Here is a 15131-nt window from a genome sequence, read left to right as displayed (position 1 = left end):
TTTCAAAAGAAAACCCACAATGCTAACACTGAGCCTCTGAATTAGCAACGAGCGAAAAATGCTAACAGATTACTGCACCGAAAATCACTCACAAAACCTTATTATTTATCTTTTCTCCACCTCCATGACATCGTTTCACATCGTGAGGTGACACAGAATCGAAGGGTACCCTCATTATCACTCAATTATACGAAATCGCGACGTTATAAACAAAAACAGACATCAAAACAGGTGACGCTAGGTAGCTAAAAATGCTAACATTTTTACCTTGGCTCTGTAGTCTCTCCAAAGTGGTCTTCAATGGCATTAAAACGATAAGAACGCTGCTGAAGTTAATCCATAGGTTAATCTAATGTGTCTGTGTCCCTTTGAAATGATTTCTGATAATCCATAAGCATTAAAACTGCTTTTCCGTTTCTAGATGTCAGAGCGAGAGATAGTTTCACTCTGATGCAAAATTACATGCGTGAAGCCCCCACCTTTTCTCTTCACAATGAGTGTGTGTGGGGGACTCCCCCTTCGATTCTATTGGCTCTAACGGTCAGAAAGAGGTGTCAACCATCAAAATCGACAAAGGGGGGCCAGAGATATGGGGAAAAAAACATTTCCACTCAAATCACCTCAGAGGTGGGGTGGTTTTTGCTAAACCTCTCTAAAAAGGTCAAATGTCACTTGTTTTGCATCAATCTTGATACAGGGTACTTATTATATGTTGTACTTTGGATTCCTAAAGCTTTTAGTCTACTAACCCATCATCCAAGGGTAGTTTTCACTATAAGTAAAAAATAATTTTTGGACATAATTTACAGTTTTTTACTATGTAAAATCTGAATTTTCTTTAAAATCTATATTGTTCTGACTTTTCTACATCCAACTCACAGGTTTATCATTACTTTGAGAAAAAAGATTATTAATTTAACCCTTTTAGAAGGGAAGATATGGTCATTTGTTCTGGGAATGTCATTTTCTAGCCTGAGACCTGAAAAACAGGCTCAGGGCTTAACAGGTTAAGAGATGGGTACTGTCCCTTTAAGAAACTCTGTCTGCTTTATACAGTATACTGTCCCTTTAAGAGATGAGTACTGTCCCTTTAATACATGTGTACTGTCCCTTTAAGAGATGAGTATTATCTCTTTAATAAGTGTGTACTGTCTCTTTAATAAATGTGTACTGTCCCTTTAAGAGTCTCCCCTCTGGCATGCCTCCCCTTGACCTCTGACATATTTGGATAAGTCGACATGGCAACACCTGACGTCTGTCAGTCTAAAAACAGCCGGACAGCAGCAGCAGCAGGCCTCAAACTGCTCGTCTGCTCCTACACAACTTCACTTTATCTAATCTCTCTCTGGACCCGGTAAATACCCTCCTCTCTCCCGGTAAATACCCTCTCTGGACCCGGTAAATACCCTCCTCTCTCCCGGTAAATACCCTCCTCTCTCCCGGTAAATACCCTCTCTGGACCCGGTAAATACCCTCTCTGGACCCGGTAAATACCCTCTCTGGACCCGGTAAATACCCTCCTCTCTCCCGGTAAATACCTTCTTCTGGACCCGGTAGAAACGCCCAGTGGTCGCCATGGAGAGCCTGGAGAAACAGCTGATCTGCCCGATCTGTCTGGAGATCTTCACCAAGCCGGTGGTGATCCTGCCCTGCCAACACAACCTGTGCAGGAAGTGTGCCAATGACGTGTTCCAGGTACACACACACACACACACACACACACACACACACACACACACACACACACACACACACACACACACACACACACACACACACACACACACACACACACACACACACACACACACACACACACACACACACACACACACACATTGTGTGTCTCTCTGAAGTTGCTAAAGGCTTTCTGTAGTTCTTTTCTTCTTTTGGTGTCTCTTTGTTGTTGTTTTGTGCCTTTATGCCTTTATGTCTATGTGACTGTAGTTATTGTAGTTGTTTGTGTCTCCATGTAGTTGTTTGTGTCTCCATGTAGTTGTTTGTGTCTCTATGTAGTTATTTGTGTCTCCATGTAGTTATTTGTGTCTCCATGTAGTTGTTTGTGTCTCCATGTAGTTGTTTGCGTCTCTACTGTAGTTGTTTGTGTCTCTACTGTAGTTGTTTGCGTCTCTATGTAGTTATTTGTGTCTCCATGTAGTTATTTGTGTCTCCATGTAGTTGTTTGTGTCTCCATGTAGTTGTTTGCGTCTCTACTGTAGTTGTTTGTGTCTCTACTGTAGTTGTTTGCGTCTCTATGTAGTTGTTTGTGTCTCTATGTAGTTATTTGTGTCTCCATGTAGTTGTTTGTGTCTCCATGTAGTTGTTTGTGTCTCTATGTAGTTATTTGTGTCTCTATGTAGTTGTTTGTGTCTCTATGTAGTTATTTGTGTCTCTATGTAGTTGTTTGCGTCTCTACTGTAGTTGTTTGTGTCTCTATGTAGTTGTTTGTGTCTCCATGTAGTTGTTTGTGTCTCTATGTAGTTGTTTGTGTCTCCATGTAGTTGTTTGTGTCTCTATGTAGTTGTTTGTGTCTCCATGTAGTTGTTTGTGTCTCTACTGTAGTTGTTTGTGTCTCCATGTAGTTGTTTGTGTCTCTATGTAGTTATTTGTGTCTCCATGTAGTTGTTTGTGTCTCTATGTAGTTGTTTGTGTCTCTATGTAGTTGTTTGTGTCTCCATGTAGTTGTTTGTGTCTCTATGTAGTTGTTTGTGTCTCCATGTAGTTGTTTGTGTCTCTATGTAGTTATTTGTGTCTCCATGTAGTTGTTTGTGTCTCTATGTAGTTGTTTGTGTCTCCATGTAGTTGTTTGTGTCTCCATGTAGTTGTTTGTGTCTCTACTGTAGTTGTTTGTGTCTCTACTGTAGTTGTTTGTGTCTCCATGTAGTTGTTTGTGTCTCTATGTAGTTGTTTGCGTCTCTACTGTAGTTGTTTGTGTCTCCATGTAGTTGTTTGTGTCTCTATGTAGTTATTTGTGTCTCCATGTAGTTGTTTGTGTCTCCATGTAGTTGTTTGTGTCTCCATGTAGTTGTTTGTGTCTCCATGTAGTTGTTTGTGTCTCCATGTAGTTGTTTGTGTCTCTATGTAGTTGTTTGTGTCTCTACTGTAGTTGTTTGTGTCTCTACTGTAGTTGTTTGTGTCTCTATGTAGTTGTTTGTGTCTCCATGTAGTTGTTTGTGTCTCTATGTAGTTGTTTGTGTCTCCATGTAGTTGTTTGTGTCTCCATGTAGTTGTTTGTGTCTCTATGTAGTTGTTTGTGTCTCTATGTAGTTGTTTGTGTCTCTATGTAGTTGTTTGTGTCTCCATGTAGTTGTTTGTGTCTCCATGTAGTTGTTTGTGTCTCCATGTAGTTGTTTGTGTCTCTACTGTAGTTGTTTGTGTCTCCATGTAGTTGTTTGTGTCTCCATGTAGTTGTTTGTGTCTCCATGTAGTTGTTTGTGTCTCCATGTAGTTGTTTGTGTCTCCATGTAGTTGTTTGTGTCTCCATGTAGTTGTTTGCGTCTCTACTGTAGTTGTTTGTGTCTCCATGTAGTTGTTTGTGTCTCCATGTAGTTGTTTGTGTCTCCATGTAGTTGTTTGTGTCTCCATGTAGTTGTTTGTGTCTCCATGTAGTTGTTTGTGTCTCTATGTAGTTGTTTGTGTCTCTACTGTAGTTGTTTGTGTCTCTACTGTAGTTGTTTGTGTCTCTATGTAGTTGTTTGTGTCTCCATGTAGTTGTTTGTGTCTCTATGTAGTTGTTTGTGTCTCCATGTAGTTGTTTGTGTCTCTATGTAGTTATTTGTGTCTCCATGTAGTTGTTTGTGTCTCCATGTAGTTGTTTGTGTCTCCATGTAGTTGTTTGTGTCTCCATGTAGTTGTTTGTGTCTCTACTGTAGTTGTTTGTGTCTCCATGTAGTTGTTTGTGTCTCCATGTAGTTGTTTGTGTCTCCATGTAGTTGTTTGTGTCTCCATGTAGTTGTTTGTGTCTCTACTGTAGTTGTTTGTGTCTCTATGTAGTTGTTTGTGTCTCCATGTAGTTGTTTGTGTCTCCATGTAGTTGTTTGTGTCTCTACTGTAGTTATTTGTGTCTCCATGTAGTTGTTTGTGTCTCCATGTAGTTGTTTGTGTCTCCATGTAGTTGTTTGTGTCTCCATGTAGTTGTTTGTGTCTCTACTGTAGTTGTTTGTGTCTCTACTGTAGTTGTTTGTGTCTCTACTGTAGTTGTTTGTGTCTCCATGTAGTTGTTTGTGTCTCTATGTAGTTGTTTGTGTCTCTACTGTAGTTGTTTGTGTCTCCATGTAGTTGTTTGTGTCTCCATGTAGTTGTTTGTGTCTCTATGTAGTTGTTTGTGTCTCTACTGTAGTTGTTTGTGTCTCTATGTAGTTGTTTGTGTCTCCATGTAGTTGTTTGTGTCTCCATGTAGTTGTTTGTGTCTCTACTGTAGTTGTTTGTGTCTCTATGTAGTTGTTTGTGTCTCCATGTAGTTGTTTGTGTCTCTACTGTAGTTGTTTGTGTCTCTATGTAGTTGTTTGTGTCTCCATGTAGTTGTTTGTGTCTCCATGTAGTTGTTTGTGTCTCTACTGTAGTTGTTTGTGTCTCCATGTAGTTGTTTGTGTCTCCATGTAGTTGTTTGTGTCTCCATGTAGTTGTTTGTGTCTCCATGTAGTTGTTTGTGTCTCCATGTAGTTGTTTGTGTCTCCATGTAGTTGTTTGTGTCTCCATGTAGTTGTTTGTGTCTCCATGTAGTTGTTTGTGTCTCCATGTAGTTGTTTGTGTCTCCATGTAGTTGTTTGTGTCTCTACTGTAGTTGTTTGTGTCTCTATGTAGTTGTTTGTGTCTCCATGTAGTTGTTTGTGTCTCCATGTAGTTGTTTGTGTCTCTACTGTAGTTGTTTGTGTCTCTATGTAGTTGTTTGTGTCTCCATGTAGTTGTTTGTGTCTCCATGTAGTTGTTTGTGTCTCCATGTAGTTGTTTGTGTCTCCATGTAGTTGTTTGCGTCTCCGTGTAGTTGTTTGTGTCTCCATGTAGTTGTTTGTGTCTCCATGTAGTTGTTTGTGTCTCTACTGTAGTTGTTTGTGTCTCTATGTAGTTGTTTGTGTCTCCATGTAGTTGTTTGTGTCTCCATGTAGTTGTTTGTGTCTCCATGTAGTTGTTTGTGTCTCCATGTAGTTGTTTGTGTCTCCATGTAGTTGTTTGCGTCTCCATGTAGTTATTTGTGTCTCTACTGTAGTTGTTTGTGTCTCCATGTAGTTATTTGTGTCTCTACTGTAGTTGTTTGTGTCTCCATGTAGTTGTTTGTGTCTCCATGTAGTTGTTTGCGTCTCCGTGTAGTTGTTTGTGTCTCTACTGTAGTTGTTTGTGTCTCCATGTAGTTATTTGTGTCTCTACTGTAGTTGTTTGTGTCTCCATGTAGTTGTTTGTGTCTCCATGTAGTTGTTTGTGTCTCCATGTAGTTGTTTGCGTCTCCATGTAGTTATTTGTGTCTCTACTGTAGTTGTTTGTGTCTCCATGTAGTTGTTTGTGTCTCCATGTAGTTGTTTGCGTCTCCGTGTAGTTGTTTGCGTCTCCATGTAGTTATTTGCGTCTCCATGTAGTTATTTGTGTCTCCATGTAGTTATTTGTGTCTCCATGTAGTTGTTTGCGTCTCCATGTAGTTATTTGTGTCTCTACTGTAGTTGTTTGTGTCTCCATGTAGTTATTTGTGTCTCCATGTAGTTATTTGTGTCTCCATGTAGTTGTTTGCGTCTCCATGTAGTTATTTGTGTCTCTACTGTAGTTGTTTGTGTCTCCATGTAGTTATTTGTGTCTCTACTGTAGTTGTTTGTGTCTCCATGTAGTTGTTTGTGTCTCCATGTAGTTGTTTGTGTCTCCATGTAGTTGTTTGTGTCTCCATGTAGTTGTTTGCGTCTCCGTGTAGTTGTTTGCGTCTCCATGTAGTTATTTGTGTCTCCATGTAGTTATTTGTGTCTCCATGTAGTTGTTTGTGTCTCCATGTAGTTGTTTGCGTCTCCGTGTAGTTGTTTGTGTCTCCATGTAGTTGTTTGTGTCTCCATGTAGTTGTTTGTGTCCTTTACCTGTGTGAGGCCCCGCCCCTTTACCTGTGTGATGCCCCGCCCCTTTACCTGTGTGATGCCCCCGCCCCTTTACCTGTGTGATGCCCCGCCCCTTTACCTGTGTGATGCCCCCGCCCCTTTACCTGTGTGATGCCCCGCCCCTTTACCTGTGTGAGGCCCCGCCCCTTTACCTGTGTGATGCCCCGCCCTTTATCTGTGTGATGCCCCCACCCCTTTACCTGTGTGATGCCCCGCCCCTTTACCTGTGTGATGCCCCCGCCCCTTTACCTGTGTGATGCCCCCGCCCCTTTACCTGTGTGATGCCCCCCCCCCCTTTACCTGTGTGATGCCCCGCCCCTTTACCTGTGTGATGCCCCGCCCCTTTACCTGTGTGATGCCCCCGCCCCTTTACCTGTGTGATGCCCCCGCCCCTTTACCTGTGTGATGCCACGTCCTTTACCTGTGTGATGCCCCGTGCTTTACCTGTGTGATGCCCCCGCCCCTTTACCTGTGTGATGCCCCGCCCCTTTACCTGTGAGATGCCCCGCCCCTTTACCTGTGTGATGCCCCGCCCCCTGCAGGCCTCCAACCCCTACCTGACGACGAGGAGCGGCTCCACGGTGTCGTCCGGCGGGCGGTTCAGATGCCCGTCCTGCAGACACGAGGTGGTTCTGGACCGGCACGGGGTCTACGGCCTGCAGAGGAACCTGCTGGTGGAGAACATCATCGACATGTACAACCAAGGCAGCGCCAGGTAAACAGAACATCATCGACATGTACAACCAGAGGCCTGTACTATGAAGCCGGATTTTCTCTTAGCGAGCTAACTTCAGGGTAAACTCTGGGTTTCCGGTCCTACGACGCTGGTTCACTTCTTAGAGGGCTAGAGCTCCATGGTAACTTATGCTGAACGGCTAGCCTGGTCCGGAGCAGGTTTGGTTCCAGGCTAAGAGATCAACTCAGTGAAAGCACTGCCTGCTGACCAATCAGAGCTCAGTGTGCGGAGTTTAAAGCGATCAAGTCATATTACAGGATAGAGGAAATACAGAAAAACTGCCGGCCGGCAAAAATCACCGACTGTGTGAACGTGAAAATGAATAGAATATCCCCTCCTCCCATCTTCAGAGCAATCTCACTATTATAACATTAGCGTTAAGAAAGCTTACTTAAATATCTGCCACAACATAAGTAACCGGATCAGAGTAACATTAAGTACAGTCCGCGGCACTGTGAGTGCAGACGTCGATGTGTCCCATTATCATTCATATCATATCACATCATAATGTATCATATATTTCCTTATCTGAGTCAGCTGAGCCGTATCTGGCCGTGCAACACTCTCAGTGTCACATACTGTATGCAGAAGTATTATTTTAAGCAACACATTAAGTTGACGAAACACTCGAGTCAAATGTAATTAAAGTCAGATCGTGTCTTAGACGGGGCAGTGATTTCATAAACCTGTTAATGTACGCATTCAAACACTTTCTCTGTTACCAGCTGTATTCACCTTGCAGGTGATGTGGCTTTGATCCTGGATAAAGTGTTTAAGTCATGGATGTTTAAAGTTTAACTTCTTCATATGTCTAATATTATAGTTGACTTTTCATTCAGGAAGTATGACGCTGCGCTGTCAGTACGCTTCTCCATGTTTGTGATTGGTCAAATGTTGCTAACCCCGCCCCTTTTATGTGAACGCGCACTCAGACGGACAGAGAAACCCTGGCTTGAGTTACCGAGCTGACAACCAGTGTCGTAGGACCGTTTAGCGAGAACGCGTTTGTTTTGGATTAGGTAAACCGGGTAACTCAAACATATCCAGATTAAATTGAACTGGAGTCGTAGTACAGGCCTCAGGGCAGCGCCAGGTAAACACCTGAGAACACAGGTAACACACAACCCTGAAAATAAAGAGACGTACCGAATACACCTGCACCCTGTATTAGAAAGTAGGTTTAACATATTCTGAGTCCAAGTTTAATAATCTGAGTTTAATAATCCTGAGTTTAATAATCCTGAGTTTAATAATCCTGAGTTTAATAATCCTGAGTTAACTGTGCAGTGACTCATCACTCTGAGGGTAAACAGGATGTTATCACTCTGAGGGTAAACAGGATGTTATCACTTTGAGGGTAAACAGGATGTTATCACTCTGATGGTAAACAGGATGTTATCACTCTGATGGTAAACAGGATGTTTACAGTGACTCAGCACTCTGAGGGTAAACAGGATGTTATCACTCTGAGGGTAAACAGGATGTTATCACTCTGAGGGTAAACAGGATGTTATCACTCTGAGGGTAAACAGGATGTTATCACTCTGAGGGTAAACAGGATGTTATCACTCTGAGGGTAAACAGGATGTTATCACTCTGAGGGTAAACAGGATGTTATCACTCTGAGGGTAAACAGGATGTTTACAGTGACTCAGCACTCTGAGGGTAAACAGGATGTTTACAGTGACTCAGCACTCTGAGGGTAAACAGGATGTTTACAGTGACTCAGCACTCTGAGGGTAAACACGATGTTTACAGTGACTCAGCACTCTGAGGGTAAACAGGATGTTTACAGTGACTCAGCACTCTGAGGGTAAACAGGATGTTTACAGTGACTCAGCACTCTGATGACAGGTGTTAGCTGTTAGCTCTATTTTTAAATGCGTGTCAGTGAGACAGCAGCCCCCTGCTTTCTAAAAACACGTTCAATAACAATCACATCCAAACAGAGAAATATATAAGATGTGCCGCTTTAGAGTTCATGAAGAACATCAATGTGCCAGAGATTACCCAAAAAGAAAAGGAAAAAATATAAACAAATATCAAGAATTAAATAAATACAAATATACACAATAGAGTGAAGAAGATAAACAGGGCCTATACAGACTATAGAATCAGAACGGTCCTGTCTGTCTTATTGTCTCGTGTTGTTTATGAAGGCCCCTCACACACAGCGTTAAACCCTGTTCTGGTCCTGGTTGTGTCCAGCAGGCCGGCCCCGGAGCAGCAGCTGGAGCCCAGGTGTGAGACTCATGAAGAGGAGAAGATCAACATCTACTGCGTGTCCTGCAGCGTGCCCACCTGCTCGCTGTGCAAGGTGTTCGGACCGCACAGAGACTGCATGGTGGCTCCGCTGGAGGCCGTCTGCACCCAGCAGAAGGTGAGAGGGGACAGGAGGTCATGTGACCGTGCTGTAGTTCCTCTGTAGTTCCCCTGTAGTTCCTCTGTAGTTCCTCTGTAGTTCCTCTGTAGTTCCTCTGTAGTTCCCCTGTAGTTCCTCTGTAGTTCCTCTGTAGTTCCTCTGTAGTTCCTCTGTAGTTCCCCTGTAGTTCCCCTGTAGTTCCTCTGTAGTTCCTCTGTAGTTCCCCTGTAGTTCCTCTGTAGTTCCTCTGTAGTTCCTCTGTAGTTCCTCTGTAGTTCCCCTGTAGTTCCCCTGTAGTTCCTCTGTAGTTCCCCTGTAGTTCCTCTGTAGTTCCCCTGTAGTTCCCCTGTAGTTCCTCTGTAGTTCCTCTGTAGTTCCCCTGTAGTTCCTCTGTAGTTCCCCTGTAGTTCCCCTGTAGTTCCCCTGTAGTTCCTCTGTAGTTCCTCTGTAGTTCCTCTGTAGTTGCCTCTCTGTAGTTCCTCTTAGTTCCTCTGTAGTTCCCCTGTAGTTCCTCTGTGTATTCCCCTGTAGTTCCTCTGTAGTTCCTCTGTAGTTCCTCTGTAGTGCCTCTGTAGTTCCTCTGGTAGTTCCATATGTAGTTCCTCGTAGTTCCCCTGGAAGTGTTCTCTGTAGTTCTCTCTGTAGTTCTCTGTAGTTCTCTCTGTAGTTCTCTCTCTCTCTGTAGTTCTCTCTGTAGTTCTCTCTGTAGTTCTCTGTAGTGTCCTATGTAGTTCCCCTGTAGTTCCTCTGTAGTTCCTCTGTAGTTCCTCTGTAGTTCCCCTGTAGTTCCTCTGTAGTTCCCTCTGGTAGTTCCTCTGTACGTTTCCCGCTGTAGTTCCTCTGTATTCCTCTGTAGTTCCCCTGTGAGTTCCTCTGTACGTTCCCCTGTAGTTCCTCTGTAGTTCCTCTGTAGTTCCCCTGTAGTTCCTCTGTAGTTCCTCTGTAGTTCCTCTGTAGTTCCCCTGTAGTTCCCTCTGTAGTTCCTCTGTAGTTCCCCTGTAGTTCCTCTGTAGTTCCCCTGTAGTTCCCCTGTAGTTCCTCTGTAGTTCCCCTGTAGTTCCTCTGTAGTTCCCCTGTAGTTCCTCTGTAGTTCCTCTGTAGTTCCTCTGTAGTTCCTCTGTAGTTCCCCTGTAGTTCTCTCTGTAGTTCTCTCTGTAGTTCTCTCTCTCTCTGTAGTTCTCTCTCTCTGTAGTTCTCTGTAGTTCTCTCTGTAGTTCTCTCTCTCTGTAGTTCTCTGTAGTTCTCTCTGTAGTTCTCTCTGTAGTTCTCTCTGTAGTTCTCTCTGTAGTTCTCTGTAGTTCTCTGTATTCCTCTGGTCGGTTCCCCTGTAGTTCCTCTGTAGTTCCTCTGTAGTTCCCTGTAGTTCCTCTGTAGTTCCTCTGTAGTTCCCCTGTAGTTCCCCTGTAGTTCCCTCTGTAGTTCCCTCTTGTAGTTCCTCTGTAGTTCCTCTGTATTCCCTGTAGTTCCCCTGTAGTTCCTCTGTAGTTCCCCTGTAGTTCCTCTGTAGTTCCCCTGTAGTTCCTCTGTAGTTCCTCTGTAGTTCCCCTGTAGTTCCTCTGTAGTTCCTCTGTAGTTCCTCTGTAGTTCCCCTGTAGTTCCTCTGTAGTTCCCCTGTAGTTCCTCTGTAGTTCCTCTGTAGTTCCCCTGTAGTTCCTCTGTAGTTCCTCTGTAGTTCCCCTGTAGTTCCCCTGTAGTTCCCCTGTAGTTCCCCCTGTAGTCCTCTGTAGTTCCCCTGTAGTTCCCTGTAGTTCCTCGTGTAGTTCCTCTGTAGTTCCCCTGTAGTTCCTCTGTAGTCCTCTGTAGTTCCTCCTCTGTAGTTCCCCTGTAGTTCCTCTGTAGTTCCCCTGTAGTTCCTCTGTAGTTCCTCTGTAGTTTCCCCTCTGTAGTTCCTCTGTATTTCCTCTGTAGTTCCCCTGTAGTCCCCTGTAGTTCCCTCTGTAGTTCCCCTGTAGTTCCTCTGTAGTTCCCCTGTAGTTCCTCTGTAGTTCCCCTGTAGTTCCTCTGTAGTTCCCCTGTAGTTCCCTGTAGTTCCTCTGTAGTTCCCCTGTAGTTCCTCTGTAGTTCCCCTGTAGTTCCCCTGTAGTTCCTCTGTAGTTCCCCTGTAGTTCCTCTGTAGTTCCTCTGTAGTTCCTCTGTAGTTCCCCTGTAGCCCAACTTCAGCTTTTTACTTTACAAAACGTGTAAATACCATCTACTAAACGGACCAGTCAGACTTCCTGTGTCTCTGTGGAGGAAAACACACACAAATACAAGAAAATACATCTGTTAACATCATAGTGTGTGTGTGTGTGTGTGTGTGTGTGTGTGTGTGTGTGTGTGTGTGTGTGTGTGTGTGTGTGTGTGTGTGTGTGTGTGTGTGTGTGTGTGTGTGTGTGTGTGTGTGTGTGTGTGTGTGTGTGTGTGTGTGTGTGTGTAGGCAGAGCTCACGGACTGTATCTCCTCTCTGGTGGGGACCAATGAGAGGACTCAGGCCATCATCAGTCAGCTGGAGGACACCTGCAGGACCGTCGACGTGAGTCCAACTTCAATCAGAACGTTTCATATAATTGTTTATTTGTGAATATCTCGAGGGACTTTTTCTCGCATGTGGGGAGGGGCTCCTTATTTTCATCTAAAGTAACAGACAGAGAATCAGCACTTTGGAAACAGGGCTGAAACAGAGGGGATTATGGGTAATGCTGCCATGATCTGTTTGGTGTTTCAGCCAATCAGAGACAGGCTCTGGATATATCTGAGACCTGGATATATTGATGAGAAACAGTATAATAGGGGACCTTTAATGTGATGTTGTGTGACGATGCGTTCAGGAGAGCGGGCGGCGTCAGAAGTCCCAGGTGTGCGAGGCGTGTGATCAGCTGTTCGCTCTGCTGGAGGAGAGGAAGGCGATGCTGACTCTGAGGATCAGCTGTGAGCAGGAGGAGAAGCTGCTGTACGTCAGGAGCCTCAGCAGGAAGCACAGAGAACACCTGGAGAACACTGCCTCTCTGCTGGAGAGCAGCCTGAGGGCGCTGGACACCAAGGAGATGGCCCTGTTCCTGCAGGTGAGCCTGAACGCACCACGCTGAACGCACCACGTTGAACGCACCACGCTGAACGCACCACACTGAACGCACCACACTGAGAGCCTGAACACACCACACTGAGAGCCTGAACGCACCACGCTGAACGCACCACACTGAACGCACCACACTGAGAGCCTGAACGCACCACAGAGCGCACCACACAGAGAGCCTGAACACACCACACTGAGAGCTGAATGCACCACAGAACGCACCACAGAGAGAGCCTGAACACACCACACTGAGAGCCTGAACGCACCACACTGAACACACCACACTGAGAGCCTGAACGCACCACAGAGCGCACCACACAGAGAGCCTGAACACACCACACTGAGAGCCTGAACGCACCACACAGAGAGCCTGAACGCACCACATAGAGAAAGCCTGAACGCACCACGCTGAACGCACCACAGTGAACACACCACAGAGAGCCTGAACGCCCACACTGAACGCACCACAGAGAGCCTGAACGCACCACAGAGCTTGAACGCACCACAGGGAGCCGAGCTTTAGACACGTAGATGTTCTCAGAGGAAAAGACCTACAGCAACTACAGACAGTTTTATTTTCAAATGAAAATGAACAACTCAAGTGTATTTTGTTTTGAAATGAATGCACTTTAACAACTTTATCTTCTCCTCCACAGACGGCCAAACCTCTGCTGCAGAAGTGAGTCTCTCGCCCATGGATTCATAGGAATAATAATATTAATCACAGTTATAATTAGAGTTATTACATGTGTGTGTGCAGGATGGTGGAGGGCTCGGACACCTCTCACCTGGATCAGTTATTAAATGTGTGTGTGTGCAGGATGGTGGAGGGCTCGGACACCTCTCACCTGGACCAGGTGACGCCCGGCTACGAGAACATGGATCACCTGACAGGAAGCTTTGAGCCTCAGAGACGAGCGCTGATGGGCATCGACTTCATCAAACGTGAGAAACATCTCAACGTCCAATCAGAGACGAGACGCCTGAACCTCACACTAACCGCAGGAGATCATTGGCTGGTGTGATGCTGCATTCAGGTGCTACTAATATGTTTGTTTGCTAGCGTGTTAGCATGGGACTATAGCAGTGGTTATTGACGTGTTAAAGGATGAAGTTAAAGTGGGGGCATGTTTATATGTTAGCATTGATTCTGCTATTTAGTTAGCATGCTAGTTTGTCTGCATGTGTCTATGCTATTGTTAATGCTATTGTGTTAGCATGGGGCTAATATATTAGCGCTATCTTCACATTAACATGCTGTCTCCTCAGTTGATGAAGATGATGATGATGAAGAAGAAGAAGTGGCAGAGGAGGTCAGAAGGACAGCCTCAACCAATCAGAAGCCTCCTCTGATGACCTCAGCCAATCAGCTGCCTCCTCTGATGACTTCAGCCAATCAGAAGCCTCCTCTGATGAACTCAGCCAATCAGCTGCCTCCTCTGATGACCTCAGCCAATCAGCTGCCTCCTCTGATGACTTCAGCCAACCAGAAGGCTCCTCTGATGACTTCAGCCAATCAGCTGCCTCCTCTGATGACTTCAGCCAATCAAAGGCCTCCTCTGATGACCTCAGCCAATCAGCTGCCTCCTCTGATGACCTCAGCCAATCAGCTGCCTCCTCTGATGACCTCAGCCAATCAGCTTCCTTCTCTGTCTCCTGCTCAGTCTTCAGGTGTTCAGCTATTAGCCACGCCCCCTCAGAGACCTTCAGAGGCCACCATGACATCATCGACGAACGGCCCTGCCCCCTCCTCGTCCACACAGGCCCCGCCTACCACTAGCCCCGCCTCCCAGGTATGACAACACACGCTGCATTCAGTCATTCAGACTTAATGGAATTATTATTTCAAACAAATCTGATCTGATGATTTCAGTGATTTACATTTAAATCTGTTTGAATTTATTTGTAATATTTCGATTTAATAATAAATTCATGACACTAAAAGGTTCTTCTCCTCCTCTCCTCCTCCTCCTCCTCCTCCTCTTCCTCCTCCTCCTCCTCCTCCTCTTCATCAGGAGGAGTCAGAGGACGGACAGAAACACATCTTCTCGTTCAGTTGGCTCAACCAGAAGTGAAACTATATGTAATAATAATGTTGTTACGTTTCCCTGAAGCTCGCTCTGTTTTTATGAGTTATATTTTCCATCAGTTGTTAAAGTTCAGTTGTTCTGAAACTAAAGAGATTGTAGAAAATGAAATATGAAACTTTGTTTGTTTCTATAGTGAAAATGTTTTATTGGCGGTGGAGGCGTGTGGCGCAGTGGGCTAGTGCGTTGGTGTTGGGATCAGGGGAGCACAGGTTCAAACCCCACTGCAGTCAGCATGTCGTTGTGTCCCTGAGACACTGAAGTGCTCCTGAGGGGATTGTCCTCAGTGTTGAGGCGCTTTGGATAAAAGCGTCTAACAAGTGACATGTGATGTGATGTCATGTTATTGCCATTAAAAACCAGCTGTTTCTCACTTCATGTTCTGACCTGAATACTCTGCTCACACCCTGCTGCTGCTGTGGTTGTTTTTGTTGTTGTTGTTGTTGACATAAGGATTCAAGGATCCTAATGAAGACCGCACCAGTTGAGAGGAAGAGCAGATATTTATTCACAAACAGGGTCAAAATAAACACAAATAAATGATCACTTTTTATATGAAGACATTTCAAAAGACTCAAAAAGAAAGAATCAAGAGTTTAATCAAATAAACAAATGACATTAAATATATATATTTATTTAAATAATAATTTGAACATAACATTTTTTTTCTCTCTGATGTATTTTCAGTCATCAAAAGTTTTTATTTATTTTATAAGAAAAATGTCAGAATTCTGCGATTAAAGATAAAAAATCATCAGATCTGGGAGGAGCTTCAGTAGTCTGTGGGAGGAGCTTCAGGAGTCTGTGGGAGGAGCTTCAGTAGTAT

The 15131-nt window shown here is 44.5% G+C and overlaps 1 protein-coding gene across 4 annotated transcripts; it reads left to right on the top strand.

Annotated features, from left to right (window-relative positions):
- Positions 1-1188: 1188 nt before the first annotated feature.
- Positions 1189-14681, top strand: LOC117475765 (E3 ubiquitin-protein ligase TRIM63-like). 4 transcript variants are annotated; one of them, XM_034122108.1, is made up of 9 exons: positions 1189-1695; positions 6611-6783; positions 9016-9184; positions 11583-11678; positions 11974-12207; positions 12875-12897; positions 12979-13163; positions 13488-14011; positions 14234-14681. In XM_034122108.1, exons 1-9 carry the CDS (start codon positions 1576-1578, stop codon positions 14291-14293), a joined length of 1584 nt encoding a protein of 527 aa, XP_033977999.1. In that variant the 5' UTR covers positions 1189-1575; the 3' UTR covers positions 14294-14681. The 4 variants fall into 4 exon arrangements, with proteins under 4 accessions (XP_033977999.1, XP_033977998.1, XP_033978002.1 ...); XM_034122107.1 differs by having other exon boundaries at positions 9013-9184; XM_034122111.1 differs by having other exon boundaries at positions 1190-1695; positions 13039-13163.
- The last annotated feature ends 450 nt before the right edge of the window (positions 14682-15131 follow it).

This window comes from Trematomus bernacchii, unplaced genomic scaffold (genome assembly GCF_902827165.1).
Source record: "Trematomus bernacchii unplaced genomic scaffold, fTreBer1.1, whole genome shotgun sequence".
Lineage (NCBI taxonomy): Eukaryota > Metazoa > Chordata > Actinopteri > Perciformes > Nototheniidae > Trematomus > Trematomus bernacchii.
Note: the sequence above shows the minus strand (reverse complement) of the source record. Positions and strands in the feature narration are given on the sequence as shown.

Bases quoted from the DNA above. Each gene is read 5' to 3' on its own strand.
- LOC117475765 (XM_034122107.1), top strand. From the start codon at position 1,576: ATGGAGAGCCTGGAGAAACAGCTGATCTGCCCGATCTGTCTGGAGATC. The intron at 12,898-12,978 runs GTGAGTCTCTCG...GTGTGTGTGCAG, and splicing joins GCCAAACCTCTGCTGCAGAA to GATGGTGGAGGGCTCGGACA. The intron at 13,164-13,487 runs GTGAGAAACATC...CTGTCTCCTCAG, and splicing joins GGGCATCGACTTCATCAAAC to TTGATGAAGATGATGATGAT.